This window comes from Antennarius striatus, chromosome 16, assembly GCF_040054535.1.
Source record: "Antennarius striatus isolate MH-2024 chromosome 16, ASM4005453v1, whole genome shotgun sequence".
In the NCBI taxonomy this organism is placed as follows: domain Eukaryota; kingdom Metazoa; phylum Chordata; class Actinopteri; order Lophiiformes; family Antennariidae; genus Antennarius; species Antennarius striatus.
The window spans coordinates 12,557,827-12,585,326 of record NC_090791.1 but is presented as its reverse complement, the minus strand read 5'-3'; the positions used below and the strand labels follow the sequence as shown (position 1 = coordinate 12,585,326).

The window sequence follows — 27,500 nt, the reverse complement described above, 5'->3', positions numbered from 1 at the left end:
AATAACGTACGGTCAAATTAGTTCCTATCAAAATACAACCTGCTCTTTGTTAGTGTGTGTGTCGGCTTATGTATCTGTGGAAAACACGTGTGTCACTCACCCCTGAGAATCCAGTGTGTTTGACGCATCCAATAGCAATTTGGCCAACAATGAGAAAATGCTCATCCTCATTTCTGGGTCTCTGTCCGGTTGGAGGCAGCAGTGGAGCAGAGGCATCAGCTGGCTGACAAACTCCCCGATCACTGGACCTGTAACACACACGTGATTACTATATTTTTATAGGCTTTGCAAAGTAGATATATTTTACTGACAGCTATAGATTAAGAGTCTGAATTAAATTGCTAGATGTGACTGAGATAACCAAACAAAACTCCGAAGCAGCCCATCATTTTAACAGTTTAATCCCAGATTCGATATCAGTGAGGCGACAGCATCAATGTTTGCTTTTTTTTTTTAGCCGAACCACCGTAGTTTGTTTTCCTGACAGACTGTTTTTATCCTCAGCACCGACTAGAGGGCTCAGATTATTGGCCTCCATGGATTGGTGAGACGGTGACACAGAGCTCAGAGGAAATGAGACATAATAAAGGTCTGTGTGTGACAAAGCGTTTCTATACCAGTCTATTACAGGAAAACTCACAACTCACAGGGCTCACAGTTTTCCCACTAACACTCATGCTCTCACATGCACACACACACACACAGTCTGAGGGCTATTTACAAGGCTATATATAGTGATCCACACCTTTGTGTGTGTGTGGGGGGTAATTAGTGATAAGAGTCCAGCCCTGTTTGGACAGACATGAGAGCAGACAGAGGAAATCCTTAGACCGCCGTGAGGTGGCGGCCGGAGTCACGAGCAGATATGGAAGGACTGAGAAAGAGAAAGTTATTCCACTGAGTGAATCAAAGGGCGTGTCGTTCAGCCGGAGGTGTCGGAGGAGATGACTGCATGTCGCCGCAGACTGTGGATATAAAAAGCAATAGGATATTGTGCTACGCAAATAGACACATCTTTAGAGTAGCTGAAAAACAAATGACCACCAGGAGGATGTAGGAGGGTCTGAATTATTTCCGTCTTTGACAAAGATGAACTGGTGAGCAAACAAAATGACCAAGTCCCAGTTGTCAAATTAACGAGCTTTGATTGTTCAGCAGACGGCAAATTTCCGGGAATCATGTGCATCAGACACACACACAAAGAAACACACACACGCACCCACACTCACAGCTTCAAAGTGGCCTTGATCCAGACGAAGGTCAAGAGCAGCGGCCTTGCTGCTGTTTGATGTAATGACCTGCATGGGGGTCACCCAGTGGACTGAGAATGGACTGGTCAGTTCGTCGTGGGAGCGTGTGTGTGTGTGTGTGTGTGTGTGTGTGTGTGTGAGGGATTAGAGGGGTACCCGGCCAGTCGATTACAAAGAGAGGGGGGGTGGGAGAAAGAGATGGAGATGAAAGTGTTGTGTGGAGGTGCTAATGGGGAGGATTATATGGACTAGAGGGAAGTTTAGAGAAGTCTCAGCACCAAAGATGAGGGTCAGGGCTTTTAAACCCACTGCATCACACACACACGCACACACACACACACACACACACACACACGCACACGCACACACACGGACTAACCCCTCTAGACAAGTCCGAGACACACTGACTGACTGACTGACAGATGGGGTGGTGGTGTGTGACAGGGATTTATAAAACAAGTGATGCAAATGACAGCTTTTCTCATGAAGCTGTCTTTGACCTGGTTGAGGAATGGAAATTAAAAAAACAACAACATTCCTGTGTTTTCAAAGAGTTGCCTATTTTGAAGAGAGACCAAGACGTCCACTGGGGTGTCAAATAACAAATGATGCTGATGATGAACCCATCTAGCAGCCGTCACATGGAGTTGTGTTGATGATGGCTTCAACCATTCATGTCCAACACTTGATGTCTGGAGCGGTGATTTTTTCTGGGTAGGGCAGAAAATGCTCGACAACAAATAGTTTCATGAAACTGTTCAGATTGAGTGACGGATCAAGTGTGAACAGGACGTCATGATGTCATGTGTGTCAGAATAAATCAGGGAGCGAACGCTTCAACAATCCACACGATGGAGCAATGCAAAACAAAACACTCCAGAGATTATAGAGTTTCACCGGCCTGCTGGGGTACAATGGACCCAAACAGCAGGCTGAAACTCATGCCCGATGGAGTGACTCCCATCATTACGAGGCCACTTTGACAGACCGATTTCTCAAATATTTCTTTGACCATAGCGTATCTCTCTGCATGCAAACTTCAGCACTTGTTGTATAATTTGGCAGTGTGTCGTGCGCATTCAGGCTTGGCTCCTCACCAGATTGTGTGACTATGATATGCAGCTGGAGTCTCTGTGGGGAGTAGCTGGTCCAGGCGTTGACAGAGGCCGACAGCCAGCCCAGCAGCTGGCCCATATGTCGCCTATAGAGCTCCATCTCCGAGGCCAGACCTTGCACCTGACATAGGAGCTGGACACCTTCCAAGGCCTGAGAGAGGAAGCGATAGGAGGTACAGCATGAAGTTAACACATTTTTAACTGTTGGGCTTCTGCGATCAATCAAATCAATCAAACAATCAAAAGAGAAACTATTCTGACAATGATTTCAGCACACTAAATGCTAGAATGTGAGGCTTTTCTTCTAATAATGAAAGTTGCTTTTTGTTGGTCAGATCAGAAACACAGACACTTTTAGCTCTAGGTGAAGTTGCAAAAATATCAAGAACATTTATAGACTAAATGACTAATCGACATGTAATCTGCATAGAAAATAAAAACAATCTTTGGTTGAAACCCAGCTCAAAATACAAAAAAAAAGACTGGAGGGTGGGTTAAAGGAGGGTGAAAGAAAGGCTGAAATGGAGAAAAAAAAGGGGCACTGTGCTCGAGTTCAACCGATACAGTTGTTTTCTTATAATTTCAAAGAAATTTTTAAGGTCACGCTCACACAGCAGGCACAGCAAAACTCATCATGTGAAACCATGGGAAGAACAACAACAGTGCAGACACGACAAGGTCTAACACATAAAAACCCTGACAGACACAGAGGATGTACAAAGGCACAGGAACCTACAGAAACACACACCCACACACACACACACACACACACACACACACACACACACACACACACACACACACACACACACACACACACACACACACACACACACACACACACACACACACCCACACCAATAAAGTTGAGTTGGGCGGAAAGAGCAGGAATGAGAGATAGGAGAGTAAATAATTAGCTGACTCTGTAGGGCAGTGGAATTGACCTTGAGGCTGCTTCATAGTTCCCTTCATAGTCCCTCAGGGACGGACGGGTACTGAGACAATGTCTGAGTCATTGATCGGCTGCTTCAGAGGAGAGCTGGACCGCCCTGAGCCGTCCGCTGATGGGAAAGACATGCCTGTTTTCTGGGAAAACAAGTAATGCTTTTCCTTTGGGATGGGGAATGCCCAAGGCTGTCCTCACCCTCCCTCTCTGAGACTTAATCCATCCCTTCTCTTCTCTTTCTAGTCACATACTAGAGCAGACAGTCATGAACGCACATGGTCTGATAAGCATCTTTGGCTGCTCCTGTTGTACCACAACAGTCACTCGTACGTGCGATTGCATTTGCAGGTCGACCCTAATGTGGAAGTTTGTTACCTCCATAATAAAATGATGTCACTGAGTCACATACTGGGGTGTCATAATGATCCACACCTGCTAAGAAACACAACTCATCTGTCTCATTTCTGTCTATTTCAGCCCATCTGTCTTTATCATCTCCCTTCACCCAGAATTGGATTTAAAATTCCACTGGAAAGGTGCAATCCCCCCCCCCCATATAAGTGGGTAATTATACAGTTGGCCATGCCCACTTTGAACGCGTACAAACGAACGTTTGCATACCTCAAATAGCACTCCTGCTTCATAAAACCTGCTCACCTCTCTAATAAGAAGGATGTAAAAACTAAATTGGGATGGGGGAGGAGGGGGTTAAAAAAAAAAGACATTTCCAAAAAGAAAAAAAAATAAATAGAAGAATTGCACACAAGTGAATGCTCATGCTGGTGCTCTCTAACCTTCTGGCTGACGTCGGGCTCGGTGGAAAGGCTCTGAACGGCGACCAGCACCTGCAGCAGCTGCAGACTGACGGAGCAGCAGTCCGACTCGCACTGACGCAGCAGCGCCTCCACGCAGGCAAACAACTGCCCCAAGTACACGACCTGGAGGGGAGAAACGCATCATGAGGTCATCTAGTTTGATTTAGATCACATGTGCAGATTCGCCTCTATGCGTGAGGACATACAGCGCCCCCAATCGTGGTTTCCACACGTCATCCAGAATAGCTAAATGTGAGAACTTTCCATCTCCAGACACAAGAAAGGGTGTGTGTTTGTGTGTGTGTGTGTGTGTGTGTGTGTGTGTAATTGCTGTCACTTGTCAGCCAGTGTTGTGTTGAGCTCATGTTTAGACAAAGACCTGCAGCTCAGGCTAATTTCTATGCCATCACCAGGATCACGGCCTCTTTTCCTGTTTTTGTGCAGCCTGTCATTAGGGCTGGATGGAGAAGAAGGGAGAAGGGGGGGGGGGTGGAAGGTGTAAGTGTGTGTAAGAGAAGGAGAGTGTGTTTTTTTGTATGTGGAGGGTGGAGAGTGGGTAAAGCGGCCTCCAGGTGTTTGCTTTGGTCTATAGGGATGAGGTGTTGGTGTTAAGGGGAGGGACTTAACTGGGTTCATGCTAAGAAACACTCAAAGCAACACACGCGCACGCACACACACACACACACACACAAACACACACTACACTGACAGATCTGGAAGGGTTGGATTAGAAAAAACACAAAACATTATTTAAAAAAAACACCAGGGAGTTGTTTTTTTTAAACTTTACGGTAAATCAGTGAGCACAAACTGGAAATAACCTGGTTATAAGTACTGTATCTTGAATCTAGAAGCAGTCTGAGACTCCAGTGATCATCCATGAAGCCTTGAAGTCTCATCCACACTTCTTAGTTGACTTCTCTGAAAACACTTCGTCTCAGTGTCATTGATAAGGGAAATCCCTTCCACGCACAGGACCATAGTGGAAAATGTGACAAATGGTGGCGGACACACACACACACACACACACACACACACACACACACACACACACACACACACACACACACACACACACACACACACATTAACCAACACTTACGTGAACGCATTTATCCTATATGCTCAGAAAACAACCATTAGGACCAACCGAAAAGGAACGGAAAAAGTAGTGCGTAGTAATCACCAGGTGGACACCTGGAGTCAGGCCAGGTACACCTGGTTTTATTGGCATGGGCACGCTCCAGGGGCCTCGTTACACAGCGTGTGTTTGTGTGTGTGTGTGTGTGTGTGTGTGTCCGCCGCTGGATGCTTCCATTTAACACGGCTCCGCTTTAAGGTGCTGTACCACAGCCTGGATTCCTATCCAGTGGGAGAGCCCCCCCCCCAACTATTGATGTTGCTATGGCGAGAAAAAACAAACACTGGCGGCACTTAGGATGTCGACCCCTCGCACTCAGGTAAAGTTTGCGGGCCTGCCTTCCTTCGCCTCTCTTTATCTTAGCGAAGCGTTGAGCTGTGTGCAGCAGCGTGGAACGTTCTGATGTACGGGACACGGCATCTATGCAGAGAGTTAAAATGAAAACATCCCATTTCTCCTGCTGATGTCTGTCTCTGAGTGTCTCACTTAACAAGAGTGGTTGTAAATATGCCTGATAATTCTCTGTCAGGACCCTTCTTCATCTTAAAGATGTTCTTTCTCTCTAGGATATGTCTTTACTGATTTACTCAAGCCCTGCAGATGTTGTGATGAGCCTGTCACCATGACAAACCACAACACAGTGACACAACCCTGTAAAGTGTGTGTGTGTGTGTGTGTGTGTGTGTGTGTGTGTGTGTGTGTGTGTGTGTTTCGCGCTCGCTTTCGAGTAAGAGACAGTGGTGATTTCTTAACCCTCTGTGGAACACCGCCTTAAACACAAACCCTTATGTGATTCATTAGCAAACTTGACACAAGGTACCCCAGAATGCGGTGGCTTCTCTGACCACCGGCTCGCCTTTCATTTCCCCTCAAACCATTGACATCATCTTAACTTTAGGGCCATTATTTTTATTTTTTGCTCAGCATCTGTCATTTATTTTTGTATACTGTCTACCCCATCTAAAGTAAAGAAAAGAAAACAGGGACTTGAAAGAGTGCAAAAGTATCATATAGCTTCTAAATCTACAGCAAGTTCCCTGAACTCCCCATGGGGGCTGTGTAGACTCCCCCCGCCTCCATTCACTTTGAAGATTATTTATATTTCATTTCTTAACAGGCTTCATTTTATCCAATTCAAACTTCCCTTTTGTCTGTTCCCCTTCTTCAATTTATGAAACACATAACATGTTGAATGGAAACATAAATATTAAACATCTTAAGATGAGTTACTTAAAAAATAAAAATAAAACGAGCATTGAGCCTTTTGAGTTGTTCTTTCTTGCTTGTGTCTCTGCAGGTAATGAAGTCATCAAATACAGCTAAATCAGTCCAGTATGAAAACTAAGGGCTTCTTCAAGATTTACTGAGAAGTTGTGTGACTGCATACTAGTGCGAGCAAACAACATGAGCAAATATTCATGTTAAGCCTTATCTAACACTAAAATACCAACTATTACAGTTTTTTTTTTTTCAGTCTCTCAGTTTAAAAACACTGGTTTTGTGGCCCATCAACTACTCCTGCATCCACCTCTAGGCTCCAGTAGGGGGGTTCATGAGGTTTGCTCACTCCTCAGGTCCTATGTAAACATATCTGCAGGGAGTGATGGAGGTCAGCTCCTGGATGCCAAACCCACACTACTGCATATTTTGCAGTTGTGATAATAAACATGTCAAACTGGTCGTTGTCTGACTGGAATAATATTCTGCGTCAGGATTTCAGCGTAAAGAGAAGTGGTGGGGTGGGGGTGGGGGGGATGCAGGTGCTCGTGTCTCTAGCGATGTTATTTACAGCCACGCGGCAATCCGGTCCTGCTCTCCTCTATGAACCCTGCCTGTTATTGAAAAATGTTGCAGGTGCTTTGTCTGGGTGAACTCTTCAATCACAGATCTCCACGCCTTGCAGAAACAGAGACATGGGGGAGGGGGGGGGGTGGATGGCAGGGAGAGATAGATGGAGAAACAGACCAAGAGGAAACGGGGGTCTGCCTCCATCTGTGCAACAATGTGTGACAGTCCTGTCCTGTTACTTCCCCCTTTGGTTGACCCCTGCCGGATAGCGAGGAGGGAAGACAGAAGGGCCTCAGCTTTCCTTTCCATTTATCACCGGCTTTGACTGAGCAGGCTTCAAAATTTCAGGGATTCTTTCAGTCGCACGGCTGAACTACAATCCGGTGCAGAGACCTTACACGCAGCCATAAAACAACAAAGGCTGTGCGCTGCTTTGTCTGCTCAGAGAGGTCAGAGTAGCCACGCAGGGGCCACATGAAATTAATGGATTCTGTGATTATTATCCCACAAAGGGAGTTCTTGCAGGCTTCACTGAGATAGGGAGGGGGTCATGGGTACAGGTGAGTCATTAATACGGCGGGATCAGAAAATAGTTCTACCAGGCAATTGTTATTTTGAGTCTGAAAAGGAAACATGTTTGAGGAAAGGAAGCGGGGAAGAGTCTGCGCTGGACTCCATGGCATTTTTCCACTGGTCCGCTGTTATTTGCTGAGAAACTTAAACAGCTTCACCTCGTCTTTTTTGCTCGCAGCGTTGTGGGAGAACATTTCAACCTTTGCGTGTGAGCAGGCTCCCTTTTGATCAGAGACCTGAAATTTCAGATGTGAAAAACACCTCGTGGTCAGGCTGTCACTTTAGCATGGTCTGCATTTTACAGAATTACTCAACGGCGAACTCAGTGAACCCCTCATGTACAGTAGTGCTATTGAAAACTCTTCAAGACTCTTCAACGAAAACCCTTTCAAGAGTTGTGGTGTCCTATAGTGAAACCTACTTCCATGACGGACAAATTAAGAAAGAAATACACAATGTGTTAAGGCATAGAGGAAGAGTGCTGCTGCCAAGATCACGGAGGAAGGCTGGAAAAGGAAGGTAGCTGGTGTACACAGATTGGTGAGGAAAATCAAAACATGGCAATCAGAATCTCGCAAAACTGTCATCAAAATTTCAGCATAATTCAAACATTAATCCCCTGCTTTCCCCCTTAAAGAGAGTTGCTGCTAATCCATTGAAGCTAATCAGTTAAAAACAATACAACGGTTGCCACTCTTACATCAAGCAGGTCAACCCCAACAACAGACATCTACCTATCTGCTGACCTGTTGATATTCTTGACAGACTTCAGGCTCGGCCAGTGTGTTTGCAATCTCTTCGAGATGGGGTTGAAGGAGGGTTCTGGGGCAGCCCCCAAGCACGGCAGCCAGCACCATGAGAGGGGTCCATGGCTGAGAGGGAGAGTAGGGGCTCTTCACGTGGTCCAGGAGCAGCTTGAGGAAGACATCAGGAGGGACAAAGGTGCCCAGAAGTTTAGCAGCCGCCAGGCACTAGATGTGGAGACAAAGATGGAGAGACGGGAGACAAAACTACAGGTAGGTGACAGTTAAAGACTCAGGTGCATCCAAATATCTCAAGCCCTACTAATAAGTGAGATATCCGTTTGTGCTCAGGGTGAACATTATTAAATGACTACGTTATGACAATCTGATGACCAAAGTCTCTGGAACTCACATTGCTGACCACATCCCTGTCTGTGTCAGCGCAGGCCCGGTAAAGCACAGCCAAGATGGGCTGCAGTTGGTAGGTGCTGTGGTCCTCACTGTGAAGCAGCAGCACACGGAGCAGCTGGCAGGACTTCACCTTGGTGGGCAGCAGCCAGTCGGACATGTCGTTGGTGATGGCCGGCACCAACATGCACAGATTTCTCACCACAAGTTCTCGGCAGCCCAGCCCTGGACGCTCCACTGGAGGAGAAAATGAAGACAGAGAACATTAAGCATTGGAAATGTTTCTGCTGTTTGATGTCAGTCTGTGATTTTCAAGCTTATCTTGGAGAAGAACTTGTTTTTTCTCAACCTCACCTTCTGTTAGTGAAAGAAAAAGTTTTCCAGTACGACTATTAAAGAACTCCAAGTGATGGAAAGTTATCAACTCAAACTGCATATTTTCTGAATCCATTACATATATATGGGATCTATATTTATTTGAATTTGTTAAATTTTGTAAGCCATAATGCAATTAATTATTTGGACACTCAAAACATCATAAATTTAACAATAAATATAATTGATTCACATATTTGTGGACTTAGGATACCAAGAATTCCCCATAACTTGTAGGATTGTTGGAGAAACACATTCTGAAATTACTCCATATGTCATATTTAACATCGCTTTTTCCTCCTCCCTCAATATTAATATCTATTTTACAAATTGGGCAGCAATATACTTAACCAAAGTAAATTCTTACATGCCTCTTTATAATTTGTTCTATTTATAAACCGTATTAACTGTAACTGTGTTGCTCATTTTTTCATCCACGTTACTCTCAAACTTGAGGCAAGCTGAGCAACAAACACATTCAGATGGATCCTCCCCTCGTTAAATTTCAAGATGTTTGAAAAGTTTTCTTCCACTTTATTTCATAAATATCTTTACCCACCACCACTTTTTGGGGCGCTCACTGGTGCTGATCGTGTGCATTTGTGAAGGAAATGACTCAGGAGTTAGCACTTTTGCTAACTCTTGAGTCAGTCCAACCTTCTCTAGAAAGACTACGTTTGTTTTTAGTATTTGCTCGATATTCCAAGTTGCTCCTTCCTTGAGGAGACATTTAACTTTCCTCAGCCAAACAAATGTTCATTGTTGTCACGCTCTACTCTCTCTTTTGCTTATTCTCCTTCTCCTACAGACACACTGATGAAACGAGTACTAAAGGAATATAAAGATAAATTATAGAAAGACACCAGGACAAGATGAAACAAGCACCTTTTTGTTCATCTATAAATGTCTGACAGTGACCTCTTCACACCGGGAGGCTCGGCAGATTTACGACAGCAAGAAAGATAAAAATGAAGAGAGAGAAAGAAACTCTTCCTTTCCTGTCCCCGGGCAGATCCCATATTTATCCTTACTGTCTCATGTAGAACTTTGGTACATGTATGGAAGCATTAACCCCTGACTTACTAACTTAAAATAACACAGACTCATCCTGGCTCTACAAGTAAGTCACCATCATTCCTGGGCCTGACGCAGATGCTTATCTCTCCAGAGGCAGTTCCTGCCCTGACAAAGAAACTGTCATGCACAACATCTGATTTGCTGTTTTTGCTCACCTACAAAGCACTAAATGGCCAGCCAATGTCATATTTGAAGGGGAATTTAGCACCCTTCCATTCCACTAGAATTCTATGACTTCAGCAAGTACTACAGAACGTAGAGCTTCTAGATTTCAGGCTCCTCGTCTGGAACAACCTCCCAATTCAAGTCCACGAGGCAGACACCCTCTCATGTTTAAGAGTAGGCTTAAAACCTTCCTTTATTAATAAGGTTAGTCAGGACCAGCACAGGTTATGCTGCTGTAGACTTGACTGCTGGGGGACTTCTCGTGACCCCTTGAGCCCCACTATTCCTTTACCTAGGCCTTTCTCTCCTTCTGCCCTCCTACTTTGCCATGACTCAGTCTCTGTGTCAATGACCTCACCCAGGGAAGTTTCCACCCAGAGTCCCTCTGCCTTACAGCTTCCTAGCTTCCTGATGCTGTGGCTGTGACAGTTTTGCTCGTGACCTGCTATCCTGTGGAGATGTGACCATTCGTGTCTTGGTAATGGCTAAACAGAGGAAAGTGTGACCAAAAATCCTGACCTGTATTATAATTTGCTTCCTGGACTGCACTAGTCTAGACTTCTTCAACAATATTCTCCTGAAAACTATTGCACATTTACCCATCATAGGGAGAAGGATCCGTCATCCATGGATGCCAAGGAGAATTTCTCATTTTTTCCCTGTGTAGGTTTGTTTGGTTTTCCTAACCTGATTTGTGCGTTGAGGGTGTTACTCTACAGATTGTAAAACCCTCAAAGGCAAACTATCTTTGAGGGTTTGTGATAACTAATAAATTTGCACAACTATAACAAAAACAGATAATTCAATTCAATTATGTTCATATTCCATTATGAGAGACTGGTGAATCTAATGCTGTTGGGAACTTCCTTATAATGTAAGGAGTAATTCAAACAGGAATTCACACAAATGAATCATCCAGTAATTTAACAAAATCTTACAGGATGCCAGAAAGCCTGAGCTGATGGAGTTTTCTTTCACCAGGAAAGCATCAGATCTGTCTTGATAGCCTGGTTTTGACTTATATAAGGTTTGGACATATGGCTCAGACAACTTACTACCATTGGTGTGACTGGTGTTGTAATGCATTTTGCATAAAAGCTCTGTAATATCTTGTAGATAATTAATGAAATGTAGAATTAAAGATTTCTCCTCAAACGGACTAATGAAAAAATAAGGAGAGTTCAATGATTCCTGACTGACCTCCAGGTGGGTAGAAGGGTGGTGGGGTGAGGGGAAAATCCATCTTGTCCTTTATGTTTTCCTCATTCTCCTTCTCCCACTGGGCACCAACCTGCTTCCATAAACTGGCTGCAAGAAGGCTGCAGAGGAAAATACGTAATTATTACCATGCTATGTGGTGAACATCCACATGTATGTGGTATCTAATGTCACTGGGTGAATTTCCCTCAAGCATCAAACTACCCTGCAGATATATTATACTATGTTTTATTGGATTACATTTTTTTATGAAGGTAAGAGCAGGGTAAACAACGTCTTCTCTTACCTGATTTCCGGGCTCTCATCACTGAGACTGCTTAGCAGGAGCGGGATGAGCTTGGGGAAATAAGAATATCTGTCTCTCAAGTGAAGTAGCCAATCACCAGCAACAGCAGTCACAGCTTTCCTCACCTGGAAGAAAAAAAATGACGAGAGAGCGAGAAAGCAAAGCCGAGCATCTTTCACTTGAAAAACAAATCTTTGGTTTCTCAAACCAAGGGAAAACACACTTTGATATAAAAGGGGAATGATGCAATCAATCACTTGTAATTACACGGAGCAGAAGGTAAGCGGCTAACCTGTGGTGAGTCATCAAACAGTTTCTGTGTCAGTGGACAGAGAACAGCATCCAACTCTTTCCCTGAGCCATGCTGAACGACCGCCCCGGTGGCTTCGATGACGGACACTCGTACTCTGGAGCGATTGTGAGTGATCGTCTGCATGAGAGGCTTGACCAGACACTCAGCCTGCATGTGAAAGTGCTCTGAAAAAAAAAAGAGGTGAAATCCAGGTGAGTGATGCATTAATCATTATTAAAATGTGAAAATATAACACGCTTCAAGAGCTCATCAACTTGGGAAGTAGTTATCCCATGACAACTTGAACTAATAAGGGGATAGTGGAGGTGTGGACTCTTGAATGCTTTCTAGTTACTATACCTCCTTTTTACAGCAGAGCTAACCCTTGCCAGAAATCTGAAAGTTTTTTTTTCTACTGGAATAAAATTGCAAACTGGAAAATGGTTACTGTAGTATAGTAAATTGATTGTTACATTGGAAAGTGTAGCGGTAATACATAGTTGGGTGCCTACCTGAGACAAGTAATGGAGGACAGTGACAGAAGTTCTAATAATAGTCTTTCAGGAGTTCAGTGTTCTATTCTAGAGCTTCATTCCTTCATTTATTCATAGATGATGGATGAATGGATGAATGGATGAATGAATGAATGAATGAATGAATGAATGAATGAATGAATGAATGAATGAATGAATGAATGAATGAACGAACGAACGAACGAATGAATGCATCTCCCCGAAACTTTTCCCCAGGCAGTCGCGCTGGTCAAGAGTCTATCGACACCATGGCAACAGACAACAAAAACAAAACAACCCCCCCCAAACGAACCTGGTAAACACTTTGCTAAAGCTACAGTGAATCTGCAGCTTTCTCGTCTGACATCCGGGAATGGGTCGACGATGGTTTTTTGTAATATGATCATCATTTCGTCCAGATACGGCGCTAAATGTCTGCCACACACTTCCAGCGTCAGCGCCAACATTTCCACAGCCGAGAGACGCAGCTCCTCAGCCGGCTCCGAGATCTCCTTAGTCCCGAGCCTCCGAACCAGACAGGGCATCAGGTAAGGCAGGGACTCCTCCGGTCTGGGCACACAGCGAATAAACTCTGTTAATGTCGTCAGCGCCGTTTCTCTGCATCTCTCCATTGGGTCTGACAGACATTTGAGCAAAGGTTTAAGGAGCGCGGAGAGAAGCTCCTGCAGGACGCCGCTGGACAGTCCTTGATCTATGGTCGCCGTCTTGATCGCCTCCAGAGCTCTCTTCCTTGTTGACTTGTTGTCTTCGTTCAGACAGTTTAAATGACGAGCGAGTCCGCTTAACACTTCAGAAGCTGCGTGTTCGTCTCCAGCTGCCATCTTGGATGTCGTTATGGCAACCAACAACTGCACGACAAACAAACGTCTGCTTTACGGCAGCTGTGGATTCAGGGGCTCAACATTGATTTCATTCATCCTCAGTCTCTCAGTTTTTTGCTGACAGAACTGCTTTGATACTTTGATATTACTTGTTTGATGGTTTGTCTGTTTTTTAAATACTTTTTTATTCTTTGTATACTTTGTTGATTCTTTGACAAGAGCTTTCAATTTATGACTTCATACATCATCAGACCCAAACAAATTTAGATTCTCTATAAAAACTTAACAAGCAGAATAGTTTGTTATTTGAGACGTTCAGTTGAGTGGAAAGCAGCAGAAAGACAATAGATGTAAAGTCGCATCCCATTGATGTCATTCAGTTTGTAGGTATAATATATGACTTACATATTAGGTCAGCAGCATGCCTCATAAAAGTTGTGACAGGTGAAATAAAATACTGTGAAAGTTCTGTAAAAAAAAAAACTAAAATAAAAACACCTGAATGGACCATTCGAAAATTTGTGTCTGTACATTCTGCACACAACTCCCTTCGACAGGTAAAAATGGCCCCTGTTCACCAAGCCTCCACAACAAAGATCCTTATTTAGTTGAATTGTAAACCCTGAATCGGTTTTGCATCCTGTCATTCATTACAAACTCTGTGTAATGAGACATTACTCATTGCCATTGTAACACACACACACACACACACACACACACACACACACACACACACACACACACACACACACACACACACACACAAAACCCAGAAGCTTGAGATGTGCGAAGTCCAGAAAAACTTAGGAATCTGAAGTTCTGGAACAAGACTAAAAAGGCAAGGCTGTGTGCTGAAGCAGGTCAAGGATGCACACATGAGCTGCAAAGTAACTAACTCACAAAGAACCAGAGTTAGACGGGAATAAGAGGAGGAGAGCTGATTGCCGATTGACAGTAGGTGTGGAGCAACAAAAAGCAGAGAGCATCACAGGAAGATCACTTCCTATCAAAATAAGAGTCACATAATTCCCACATCTTGACTCACAAGTAACAATTAACATAATTCTTAATTGTGAAAGACAAAAAACTTCCTTTTCATGCTCACCAAACCTGTGAGTAAATGTAAAATAAATACCTTTGGACCTATGAACACCTAAGTTTAGAATCCCTATGTTGCACAACCCCATCCATCTTTTTCAAGTTGAGTCCCTCCAAATTTATCAAATCCAGGCTGTATTTCTTTTCTGGATGGTGTATGATCAGGTTTAATCTGATATTAATACCCCAAACAATTAATTTTAGGGATAGTCTCGTTATAAATTATTTGGGGCTTTGCTGAGCCATTTGAGAGGGAGCTGTGAGGTATGACATAGTGTGTTTATCACATAGCAGCCGTTAGCCTGCGTCACTGACGTCACACAGCGCGTCTTAAAATCATCAGATCTAAAATGTCTTATTGAAAACACTCTGTTATCTTCACGGTGAATGATTCCTTTGAAGATTTTATTACCTTAAAATATGCCGGGGTGCGCGCACGCGCGCGCGCTGCTGCGGGCCTCTCGAGCCCCGCTGCGGTCCAGATGACAGAGTGACGTCATCGGGACTGACGCAGCGCGAGACGAGGTAGCGGAGAGGCAGAGCAGCAGCAGCATCCCATCTAAAACAAACGGCACCTCACCTATCTCCGTCCGCCGGCGAGGTGCTTTCCCACTGAACATCCTCCACAAACGGTAGGGAACCAGACCACAGCACCGACGGAGCCGAGTTTAGCGGAGAACAGCGGTAGAACAGGCCCGTAACTGCCGCAGCGACTCCCCTGCGTTGTTGTGTGGTTGTCATTGAGAGGTTAGCCAAGCTAGCTGGGTTAGCTTCAGAACGCATCAGAACAGGTACAGCTCTCCACTGCTGGGGCAACAGTTGACATGACAAAGATGAACAGAGGGACCGAGGGGGCCTGCTTCGTTATGATACCCAAAAGTGGTTTTAATATCCTAAAATAGACACTATATATTATACATATACAAATATAAGCACGTGATTGCCCTTTCAGGAAGTAATGGTGAACAGTTAGCTGCACCTGCTTTTTTCCTGGCTTCCTGTGAGACGTTCTGCTGCTAGTGACACATTTCTAGCTGTCATATCCTGTTGTGTCATTTGCTGAAGTGTTGAGTCAAAACAACAGTTTCCATCCTGTCATCTTCATCCACACTGACAGTGAATGTTTGGTCATGGATCAGTAATGGAGCATCTGTGCAAGAGGTCTGCGCAAGGGCTCCTTCTGGTACCTGAGTGTGAAAAAGCTCCAACAAGGCAGCTCAATGTCAACCAAAAGCAGAACAATTTGTTTGATAAAAGTCTGACCCACATAGTTTGACTCATTGACCATGAAATTATAAGTGGTTTAACAAAAATGAAATGTCATTGGTCACCATTGCTTCACAAATACTTTACACCTCTTCATAGGAGGAATAACCAGACAGGGAGGCTTATTTTGTGTCATTAATGACACAGCTGTTCAGTCAAGGCATTTTGTTACTTGGTGCAAAAAGCCCTTAAATGGAATAGGAAGTTATGAACAGATTATCTCAGCTGAGGTTGTTTTATTTTTTCTTAAATTGTATGTCATTATATTGCTCAATTTTTATCTCTTAGCATATTTTTTTGCAAAACATTTTTTTAAACATTCACCTCCTTCCCACCATCCGTTTCTCCTCTATTCTTTCTGTGATTTATCTTCTAATTATTCGGTATGGACTGAAGTTTTTATCTTTCTTTTTTCTTCAACCCTATTCCCCTCTTCTGTCCTGCTTTCCCTCACCTCCTTTTATGGTCCACCCTGTTTTCTCCCACTGTCACAGGGAAAAGAGATAAGATGGCCACCTCCTCCTCCACTCTGGAAGAAGACGAAAGTTTGAAGGGTTGTGAAATTTTTGTGCAGAAGCACAATATCCAGCAAATCCTCAAAGAGTGCATTGTGAACCTCTGCATTGCTAAGCCTGACCGTCCCATGAAGTTCCTGCGGGAGCATTTTGAAAAGCTGGAAAAGGTCTGTAATAACAAAGTTTCATCTGTGTATGATTTTTTATTATGAGTCTCTCTGCTTGCATCTGAGCTAATTGTTGTGTAAAATTTTGTGGGAATACGTCATTATAGTGTAAAAAACCGTACATGAAATGTGACTATTGATAATTTCAGCGTGAAGCAGATATCAAGTAGAGATTTCTTGCAAAATTTATGTTAATATTTCTTCTCCCAATACATCAAAATAAAACTAATAAAAACACGATAATCTGTGAATCACATTAGTCCTTAATATAAGCTAAAATTCCGTTATTTTACTGTGGATCATTGTGTGTGTAAAAATGAACATCAGATTAAAACTCTTATTAAAATCTCCTCAACTTGTCTAATGTCACAAAATATTCTATAGTTTCCATCGTATATGAGCAAGCCCAAACTCCCTGCCATCCAGGTACAGTGTTCCACAAACAGCCTGTACTCTATCTCTGGTAATAGAGCTTCCATTTTTCATCTCATAAAAGGATACATTTGGGGATTTGAGAGGAGCAGCCATTAAGCCCGTCATTTGCTGGTTTGGAACACAGTCTGTTTGTATCTCCTCATCTCTCTGTGAGGAGAGAAACAAAGGGGTAACATTCATTGAAAGATCGCAGCTCCAGAGAGGAGAGGAGGCTTTTGTTAGAAGGAGGAAAGAAAGATCATGACTAGAAAGCAGGTTAAAACAGTGACAATCTCTAGTGCATTCCCAGTAGCCCTCAGATAATGTGATTACTTACAGTGATTTTATTTGTGTGTTATACTGCTGCATCTGGCACCTCAGCAGTGACAAGATGGTTTTTGTTACATAGAAGATGCTCTGCTGGTTCCTACAGTGTTGGTTTAGGGGCCAGATAAACTGGAATATGAATAATATTTAATTGTATATTAACAGTAATTACATGGCAGCAACGTATTTCTGTATTTTTACATTCTTCGTATGTTTCTTCCAATTTCTATTATTTGTTATTATTATGAGTACCTAGATATTAATATAAAATTATCTACTGTTTGGTTGTATATTTTCAATTCAATACTGATCACAGTTATGTCACTAAAATGAATTTCTCTGTGTCAGTAAGCATCATGTATTTAATAATGATGAATGACTCTTTCTGTCTTGCTACTGCGTTGCGTTGTCATGTTTTGTAATCTACTTAACAGTCCGTGCCTGCGACAAACTGCTACCAGGTGCTTTCAAAGTCTTTCGGTTTGGGGGGTGCATATAATGCATCATTAAACCTTCTTGCTCCATCCTTCCATTCCACCTGTGTGCAGGTCAGCTCTGTGCTACCTTCTTTGTCCTTACAGAGAAGACCCAGACCCCAAGTTAATCTTCATTGTACTGATACAATTAGTAGTGGAATAAAGTTGCTGCAGTTCCACCTTCAAAAGGCAAATGAATTACAAAAAACACTAAAAAATTACCAGGGCACTTTGACAAAGACAATGACATACCATTTACTTTACATCTGTGTTTGGAGGCTGAGCAGGTTGTAGTGTGGCCACTAATTTTCAGATTTTATGACCTACACTTTTCTTTCTCCTCCCAATAATGTTCTGCTGTTTACAGTACATTCCTGTGAGGAATGGCACTCTCTTAAAATTATATAATCGTGTAGTATTTTTCTTAGATTCCATTGCAGTTCACAGCATGTCAGTGTATGACATTAATACAGCAGTATACTGTTAAGAGTTTACTGAAAACTCATATTGTGAAACTCGATGTGCAGGAACGACACCGTACCACACATCTAAAATTCGTATCAAACTCAGAAGCGTATACAGGTTTCTCAATGTTTGGCATTGATCAGAGAAACACATTGGGCTGCTGGCTTGTGAGTGGATCATGAGACTTCTGTTACAAAGATGCAAACTGTTGATGTTGGACCGAGATTTCAGCTCTAATATCACATGCCCAATAGAAGTCGTTTTGAAGATAGATGTGGCAGGGCTTTAACTCACCACACTGATGCCTGGAGGAGGGTCTACTGTGATGATTGTGTGATTGTGTGTGTGTGTGTGTGTGTGTGTGTGTGTGTGTGTGTGTGTGTGTGTGTGTGTGTGTGTGTGTGTCAGTCATGTGATTTGAACCTTTTAACAAGTTAAGACCTGAAATTTCATCCAATTTTTCAATAAACGTGTGATTTTTTTAGTTGAAAACAAAGGACAGAAATACAGAGTCTAAAAGGCACATGAAAAATAGAATGAAGACATAATAACTTTAATAAACTCCTCCAGATTTCAACTTTAGCAGGCACAATAAATAATAAAGGCATCTGGAATTCCAGAAGTGGTTCAGTCCAACAAAGAATGATCCAACCCAACAACTCAATCCACAAAGACTACTGAGAGCAAAAATCTATAAAACAGACAAAGAAGTAAAATGCAGTAAAGAAAATGAAAGGAAGCCAAAGCAGTAATGGATACATGACGACTGCAAGGTACAAGGAAGAGAAGGGAGTTGATAAAAAATAATTTAGTATCATTAAATTGGAAGGGAAACGTGTGAAGTGATGTGAAGAAAGCAAACTTGCAATAAAACAAGAAATCCCAAACTGTTGGGTTCAGCTTCTTGTCCACACAGACAAGAAAAATAACATATCAGGTTTTATGACAGGACATATAAGAACTTTAAAGTCAAGGTGAAGCAATTATCTTTGTCCTAATTTGTTTTACAAACATGGACTTAGGTTTATATCTGTCTGCTCTCAGAGTACTGAGCAGTGACTTTCATGGAGATCTGTTCATCGCAATGATGAACAGAATGGTGCAGCTGCTGCTGACTGTAATGCTGCATCTTGAGAGAGCAGCATGAATACTAATGGATGTGGTGGAGTTCAGCAGGAACATACAGTAACATGATGTGTGACTCTGCACAGTGTTTCTATCTGTGCACCAACCTAGATTCTAATAAGCCTGTATTTTAGTTCACTCACACTCTTTGCAGGAAGAGTTTAATCTTGTTTCATGCTTTGCTTAATATTGCTGCCTGCACTGCTACATCAACCCAAACTACACATCCTTCCACCCTGTGAAGTTCAGTTCTGCAATGCAAAGGTAAAATGCAGTAACTGCTGCTTTTTTGTAATCTGATTGTGATGCTGACATTCGTTGGAATAGAAACAAAAAAAAAACACCCAGTCTTCTCACTGACATTTTTGCACTTCACTTTGACTTTGTTGGGCACAACTGATTTCACAGTCATGCCTTCCAAATCTGTGGTTGTGTTATGAGATCTATCAGCAGGTTGCATGTTTACTGTCATTAAGGGAGCTTATTGAGCTCTTTTACCTGTTAGCAATCTGCTAAAAGGTAAATGAGTGTTTGGTTCAATAAGCAATGCCCACTATATTTAGGTTACATTAATTTCATTTTGTTTCACAGTTTTTACAGGTTTTATTGATCAAATATATTCACCTTCATCTGTCATAATTTTTCAGTGCATTCAACTTCTTGTAAAATTTTTATTCAAAACAAAGTATTTTGTTGATGCCAGGCATCAGATCTGGAATCGACACCTGTGTTAGCTCTTTAACTCATTAGAGGTGGTAACCTAGGCAACAGCAGAGGATAGATCAACATAGTCTGTCTTCAAAATTCACAAATTCTTTCTGTCATTTTTACTTTTAGACTCACCATGCAGAACACATTTTACATCATTTAATAGATTTTCATGTGAATAAAAAGTTGGTAGAGGAGCAGACGAACAGCAGGGTAATTAAAAGAGAGATCAACGACAAATAATTTCCGATAACCAAGGTTTATTATTGTGGTATTTCCATGCTCGTATTTATGGATGAACATACCAGTTGCTGAGATTTAAATACAAAGGTGTTTTTTCTTCTCATCATTCAGCATAATTATAGATCTGAACATGTCACTCATGGCTAATCCAGCAAAGAGCTGACATCATGCATGGCTCTGTGGTACATTGGTGTCATGCCTGGAGTGCCCTCCACGTCACGCCCTCAGTCAACTGGGATAAGCTCCAGCTCCCTGCGACCCGCCACAGTGGATAAAGCGGTTCAGAAGATGGATGGATGGATATACATATCTATATACTGTATACTGTAACTCTGTATTTGAGGATATATCAGACGTTAGATGCATTTACCCTCCTGCTGCAATTTTCACTGCACACAACACTCTGATCTGTATGTAGTGTAACAGCAGGTCTGTCAACCAAATTCTTGTGACAGCTGTCGCTCCTCGATTGTTAGTGTGATTTGATTGGGCATGGGTTCAAACACTTCGTTTGCATGACTGAATGCTTTTATATCTTTCTGTGATGTGTGGAAATAGAACGCTAAGACCCTCTGCAGATGCTCCTTTGCCAGCTTTGGGTTGTTGTTGAGTTCCACAGATGTAAATTTGTCATGTTTTGAGCATCACAAACACAATTTGAGCCACTGTCAAAGAAAAACACTAGATTGAACCATATCTCACAGGAATATGCACAGCTGCCACATTTTTTATCAGTAAACCAGCCCTTGAACATGGTAAAACAATTTCTGCTTTGTCTGCGTGCGTGTGTGTATCCCTTTGTGGTTGTGTGTTGGTCCGATCAGCAGAATGCTCCCTGTGTTCTTAAAGCTCACAGGGCTGTCATAAGTTTGAGTCTCATGCAATACTCCTGACTCTGCAGGTTCTCCCTGTCCCTCTCATTCTTTGTCTCCTCCTGCCCCCCCATTTGCTCAGCAACTATTTCCATGGAGTTTTCTTTGTCATGAGCTTCCTGTCACCTGTTTTCGTCAGAAGTATGTGGCTTTATGGTTTCTGTTACTACACATACAGTATAAGTAGCTGTAAACTCTGAATCATCAGGATTCATCACAAACTTTCAAATGAACACCTGTTTTAAATAGGTATGGAATTCACATGCATATTTTACAATATCGCACCTAATAGTTATTTTCATTATTTAATGTCCGGTGCCCTGCTTATGTCACACTTTTGCACTTACCACTGTTTTCCAGCTTGCATGTCAGGTCTGACAAATGGACATCTTCCTTGTGAAAGATCACGTCACTCACATTTTGGAGACTCCCACTCAGTCAATCAGTCTCTCTGTCTCCTGTAATGTGAGATGCCTGTCTGTGTTGCTGTCAGAAGGGCCTACCACAACAAATCTGTCATCTTTTTAAAGACTGACTGACAATTCCTTATAGGGGTTAAGACTTGTTGAGTGCTAAGAGGAGAATCGGTTCTAGTTTAGGATTATCTCACCTGTCTCCTTGTTTTTCTCTGTATGTGTCAGTCTTCCTTTAGAATTTAGATCGATCTACCTGTGTGTTTGTCAATGATATGTGTATGCATGAAGCCTTATAGCGGCACTGGTCTAAGAAATGAAAACACAGTATGTGTTAAAGTGATCCCTCGTTACTCGCGGTCAATGCATTCCAGGACCACCCGCAAATACATAACAAAATTCTGCGATATTGCGAAAAACTATTTGATTATTCATGGTAATTTAAACGTTTATGAACCCTTCCCATACTGATGCTAAACAACTTTCTATCTGTATTACCTTTTCTCACACTCTTAATAGACTGTTTAAAACACTTTTAAGTGTTTCTTTAATACACGGAAGTGTGCTGCGTTCTGCGAGTCTTGAAACGCAGTGCACTTCTGGACGCTGTCAGCCACAAGAATGTGCATACAGTATCACGTGACTACCTACTAAAAATCTGGGATGAGGTGAAGCCTCTTGAAGCGCAAATGCGCGATGGATTACTGTGTTCCAAAGGGTTGTCAGAGTTTTGCATCATAGTGTAATTGGTGTCTCCAGTATGTTTGTCATCGCCACCATGCCGGATTCTGTCAAATCATCCTGAGGTGCATGCAGTGACCCAGGCCTAAACCTCCTCCCTGGCCCACCCTGAGGCCCCGGTGGGTAAATCAGGTCCCCCACTTCATTTTCCTTGGTGGTCCTTCTTTGTCCTCTCTCATCTATCCGTCACATCCCTCCTACTCATCCAGAGTCATCTGTGATCCGTGTGGGAGAAGAAAAAACCTGACAGGTGTACAGTTAAGATTTAAAGCACTAAGGCTGATACAGTTGTGTGCAGATGTGAAAGGACATTGCAGGGATTAAGCAAAAAAATATTTTCTATAGCAGCTGGTTCATCCAACCAAAGATTGCCCAGATATACTCTGTCTGCAACTACATAATTATTTCTGTAATCGATCAAACAAACTATTTTCATTACTAATCTTTACTGTTGTAAAAGACAACGCCCTATACCCTAATGCCTTGTTCTGCTTACCAACATCTCCAAATCCAAAGCTACGCTGATTATGTAGTTTGATTAAGTAGCTAAGCAAGCAGTCGTTCTTGAAGATTGTCTGTTGATTGATTGACTGTTTACTTTGTATGATGTACTTTGTCTTGATATGAAAGTCCTGCACAACGCTGAACCATCCTGAAACAGAGTGAACTGTACTTGTAAAGAGATGCCTGGATAAAAAAAACCCACTATCAGTCTTTTGCTCTCTTTAGAGAGACCAAACCTCACTTCACAACCAGGAGGTCAGCACTCCACACATGCGTGTAGTCGCAACACCGCAACAAATTTCAGCCTATTGTGTTACCGTAAATGGTGTGGAACAAAGTGATGAGCAGACTGTTAGCTCCACTGGTGGGTCAGCTTTTCACGCTCCATTACCTGCGTGTTTGTGAGTGTGTCCGTGTGTTTGTGCGGCACAATGTTGTTTTTGGTTCGCTTGCATGAGGGGCATCGTCTGCGTCAATGGATTTGGGCTGAATAAGGTAACCACCTCTGTGAAATATTTTTGATGCTTTTGTGCAGGAACCCACTGATTTCCTCTGATCTGTTCAGTGCTTTTTGTGCGTGACATAATTGGTATTGGTTTGTCATAGCATTATGAAAAGAATTAATCATGACTTTTGTTCCTGTCTGTTTGGATGGAAAGTGTGTGAGCGTCACTCTAAAATCATCGTGCAGAAATGAGATGAAATGAGTTTAATAACAGTGATTTTTGATTGCTTTGTTTGCCTGACATTGCTTGTCTGCCGTCTTCTATACGTGTGTCAGTTCTTGTCTTCTAATCTGTGACCTACCATCGCTGCATGAAAGCTGCTTTTTCTCGGTGCTTCTGTTTGCGTTTATGCTTGTGGCTGTGTCCCATCCTGTCCTCGCTCTCTGGCATCCATTCGTCCATGATGACGCAGGAAGAGCAGAGGAGAGAGGAAGGAGAAAGAGGGGAGAAAGGGTAACGGAACTGATTATAGTCGAGAATGTTTTGCAAAACGGCTAGAATAGATAAGTAGGACCTCACTTTTGGAAATATGTTTTTATTGTTGCGTGAAATAGGAATGACCTCACTCAGACAAAGTGAAAGCAAAGGAAATGCGCTGATTAAAAACACATCTCAACCGTTCTCAGCTGGCCTCAGATGTATGTTTTCTTTTCCTATCCATCAAAGGTAGACTGTGTTTCCCTGTGTTTGAGCCAGAACCGTGTCAGAGACAAGGGCCCTATCTTCAGAACCGACCCCTATGAGAGGAACTTGTGTGGGTGAGAAAGAAACTGCATGGTACCAACCAGTGTATGACTCACTCAGAATGTATCCACAAGTGTGACCGCCTGTAGGAATGTTTGAAACCATTCACCAGTGCAGAAGAACACAAACACACTCCATCTGGGCGAGAACAGGAATCTGTGTGCTGAGTGACGTTTTCCCCGCTGTGAAGTCAGTCATTGTGGGAGTTGGAGACGAGGACGGGGAGACAAACTGTCGACAGGCGTCACAACTGGTACATTTGTGTGTTTGTGAGTGTCGGTGTGTGAGCCACTGTTGCTTCCTACTCTGACTTCTACTCTGTCTTTTCAAGAATAAGTACCCAGTTGTCATAGTGATGGGAGGGAAGCGAGACAAGCCCGCCTTCTCCCGCTGATTCTGTGTGAGAGTGAGAGAGAGAGAGAGAGAGAGAGAGAGAGAGAGAGAGAGAGAGAGAGAGAGAGAGAGAGAGAGAGAGAGAGAGAGAGAGAGAGAGAGCTAGTGGGGGGGATGCTGGGAAACAGAGTTGCACTGCAGCGATAGAGAGGTTGGCTTTCTGCTGCCATCAGTGTTTTCATCAGAGCTCCGTTGTGTAACCGCCGTGTCGAACGGATTGCAGATACTTTGCTCTTGCGCTCTCTCTCACACACACGGACAGCGCTGACCTGAACACTCAGACAAACACACATGCTGCGGCTGTCTGTGCGAACACACAACACAAGCGATTGCTGTGCTGGAATGGCAAGATGCTGCTGTGACATGTGAGTCAGGTGTCCATGAGATGTGCGTTGATTCCCATGCGCACTTTGACTCACTTTGACTTGATGCCTGGTTCCTCCACACAGCAGGCCTGACCAGGGGTCCAGCGTGCCATGGTAAACAGCACTGCTAGCAAACCTTAACCTCTTGGAGCTAACGTTCACAATCTGAGGAAAGGCAGGAGGTTTTTCATCAAAGCAAGTTTTGTTGCAAGGTAAAGATGTTTGGGACCAGAAGAGTGTGTACGCGAGAATATGAGTTACTGACAGTTTGAGAAAACACGTTCACAGTGTCTGCTAGTTTCTCCACAAGTATTGATTCTAATTTGTCCACCTTGATTAAGTTGGAGTGTGTGAGGGTTCCTTTCCACCTGCAAGCTGCTTGTGTGTGTGTGTGTGTGTGTGTGTGTGTGTGTGTGTGTGTGTGTGTGTGTGTGTGTGTGTGTGTGTGTGTGTGTGTGTGTGTGTGTGTGTGTGTGTGTGTGTGTGTGTGTGTGTGTGTGTGTGTGTGTGTGTAAAAGTGTGTGCCTAGATGCAGCTCACCGGTTCTCAGCCTCACCTCAATTCTTACTGCTGGCTGTGTTCCCTCAGGCAATGACTCTGCATAAACAATAAGTGTGTGTGTGCGTGTGTGTGTGTGTGTGTGTGTTTATGTGTGTGTGTGAGAGACATCTGCATTATCAAATTGTTTTTGGTGGGGAAGCGTCAGACAGTAGCCTCAGGATGTAATGAGGCGATGATCTCAGCACTTGAGATGCTCCTCTTTGTTTTTCCTTCTTCGTTCTCTGGATTGTAAGGGAAAACGGTTGCTTTGAAACATTTCAGAGAAAATGTTTGTACTGTGATCACAGCACACAAACCCTAATGTACAGGTGGAACTCAATAGCAGCTCAACGGCATGCACTAGGATTCCTAATTGATTACACCCTTGTCAATGATCAATACTGAATTAATATAATTATTTATTTATTTGAATTGTTACTGATGAACTTTCCAGCAGTCAATTAAGAAATAGATGAATAGATGTTTTCAGCTTTAGACCAAACAAACAGCCAGCCAGACCTATTCCTCCTGCAGACTCATCCAATAGTCATATTGGTTTGTTTTTTTGTCACTAAAGAACATCCCAAACAAGTCAGTTAGTCTTTTAGATTTAAAAGACTTAAAAGTGTTTTCCTCATGATCAGTCCAGGACAAACACTTGCTCAGTGTCATGTGATGAAGCAGGAAAGACCGTTACATACAATCACCCGGCTCTTTACTGGTTATTTCTCGCAAAATGACGATATTCCATTTGTATTTGTTGACACCGTATTAAAGCAGTTTAGCAGTGCATTGCTCCAACTGTCAACGCTAGAACAGAATATGCGTTGTCGCTGCCGTCAGCTCAACCCAGAAACCATTCTCACGTTACGTCGCCTCACAGGCCCCTGTGGTGGTTTCATTGTGTGCTTATGATAATGTGTTAATCAAGTGTGGAATCAATTATTCATTATCTACGGAATGTTCTGCAGTGCCATTTTCCCTTTGATGTCTCTCCCACTTGTTCATTATCTGAGAGGAAGATAGCACCTGCCTGAGTCTCCCTCTCTCTGCACATCTAGCTCTGTGGATATTAATATTTGACGACTTTCACTTCATACCAGAGCAACTACTGTAGATACCCAGACGGTGTGCGGTCAGGACTGAGAAGCGTCCATCGTGCTTCATCTGTGATTATCTGACCCAGTTGCAACTTCACATGATGTTAGATGTCGGAAAGGGTGCTTAGAGGGTTTGTCAGCACCCGTCATGTGATCAAGTGTGGGATAAAGATGAATTGCGGCCCTCAGATGATCTTTCTTAAAGTTGTAATAATAATTTGGTCAGAATTTACTTTTTTTTTTAAGTGAGGGGACACTGTACACTAGAGATAATCTGTATAGATTTTTTGTCTCCCTCATCTCAATTTTGTCCTGACTATTTTGTTCTACAGGAAGAATGCAAGCAGATCATGGCACGACAGAAATCTAACAGCCAGTCCGACTCACACGACGATGAGGTTTCTCCTCCGCCCCCTAACCCTGTCGTCAAGGCCCGTCGCCGCAGGGGAGGGGTCAGCGCCGAGGTCTACACCGAAGAGGACGCCGTCAGCTACGTACGCAAGGTCAGCCTCGGTAGATGGATGAAAACACCTCTGCGTTCGTCAACCTGTATCTACATCTCTGCCACACATAATTTGTGCACTCATCTGCTTGTATATTCAAACTCAAAGTTTGAGCACAGATGAGATGCACACGTTTACAGTAATAGAGATTGACCCAAGGTTGTGTATATATAATGGAAGAGGAGCAAAAATGTAACCTAGCATAATCAAACCGATGAGCAGACAATCGTGGTTGATGTTCGTTTTTTGGAGAACAGGTTGTTGTTCTGTTAACACCCACTCAGGAGATTGGATATAAACCCATTAATCTGAACAACGTGACACCCTGAAGGGAGGTGAACGTTTATGACAACATATTAATGGACAGACCAGGACATAGCAACACGTTTATACATTTTGTTTTGTTTTTCCAGATTCAGCACAGAGTGTACCACGTTAGAGTGATTATGGCTGCGATAAAAACACTTCG

General features: G+C 43.0%; 2 protein-coding genes across 7 annotated transcripts in view; one reads left to right on the top strand and one right to left on the bottom strand.

The window, feature by feature from the left end:
- LOC137609228 (dynein axonemal assembly factor 5-like) overlaps positions 1 to 15,852 on the bottom strand; it is a 24,159-nt gene extending 8,307 nt beyond the window's left edge. Inside the window, exons 1-10 of one of the 4 annotated variants that reach the window (XM_068336112.1) lie at positions 15,225 to 15,852; positions 13,018 to 13,274; positions 12,193 to 12,377; positions 11,901 to 12,025; positions 11,597 to 11,715; positions 8,784 to 9,016; positions 8,375 to 8,599; positions 4,106 to 4,249; positions 2,348 to 2,516; positions 101 to 248 (exon numbers count right to left, since the gene is read on the bottom strand). In XM_068336112.1, the coding sequence (XP_068192213.1) occupies positions 101 to 248; positions 2,348 to 2,516; positions 4,106 to 4,249; positions 8,375 to 8,599; positions 8,784 to 9,016; positions 11,597 to 11,715; positions 11,901 to 12,025; positions 12,193 to 12,377; positions 13,018 to 13,274; positions 15,225 to 15,427 (1,808 nt within the window). In that variant the 5' untranslated portion in view covers positions 15,428 to 15,852. Of the gene's footprint in view, positions 1 to 100; positions 249 to 2,347; positions 2,517 to 4,105; positions 4,250 to 8,374; positions 8,600 to 8,783; positions 9,017 to 11,596; positions 11,716 to 11,900; positions 12,026 to 12,192; positions 12,378 to 13,017; positions 13,574 to 15,224 lie in introns of those variants that run through there. The other 3 variants (XM_068336110.1, XM_068336113.1, XM_068336109.1) reach the window with 3 other exon arrangements.
- Positions 15,125 to 27,500, top strand: part of prkar1b (protein kinase, cAMP-dependent, regulatory, type I, beta) — a 52,191-nt gene continuing 39,815 nt past the window's right edge. Inside the window, exons 1-3 of one of the 3 annotated variants that reach the window (XM_068336114.1) lie at positions 15,125 to 15,276; positions 16,405 to 16,592; positions 26,861 to 27,031. In XM_068336114.1, coding sequence (XP_068192215.1) covers positions 16,419 to 16,592; positions 26,861 to 27,031 — 345 coding nt within the window. In that variant the 5' untranslated portion in view covers positions 15,125 to 15,276; positions 16,405 to 16,418. Of the gene's footprint in view, positions 15,277 to 16,404; positions 16,593 to 23,047; positions 23,376 to 24,139; positions 24,384 to 26,860; positions 27,032 to 27,500 lie in introns of those variants that run through there. The other 2 variants (XM_068336116.1, XM_068336115.1) reach the window with 2 other exon arrangements.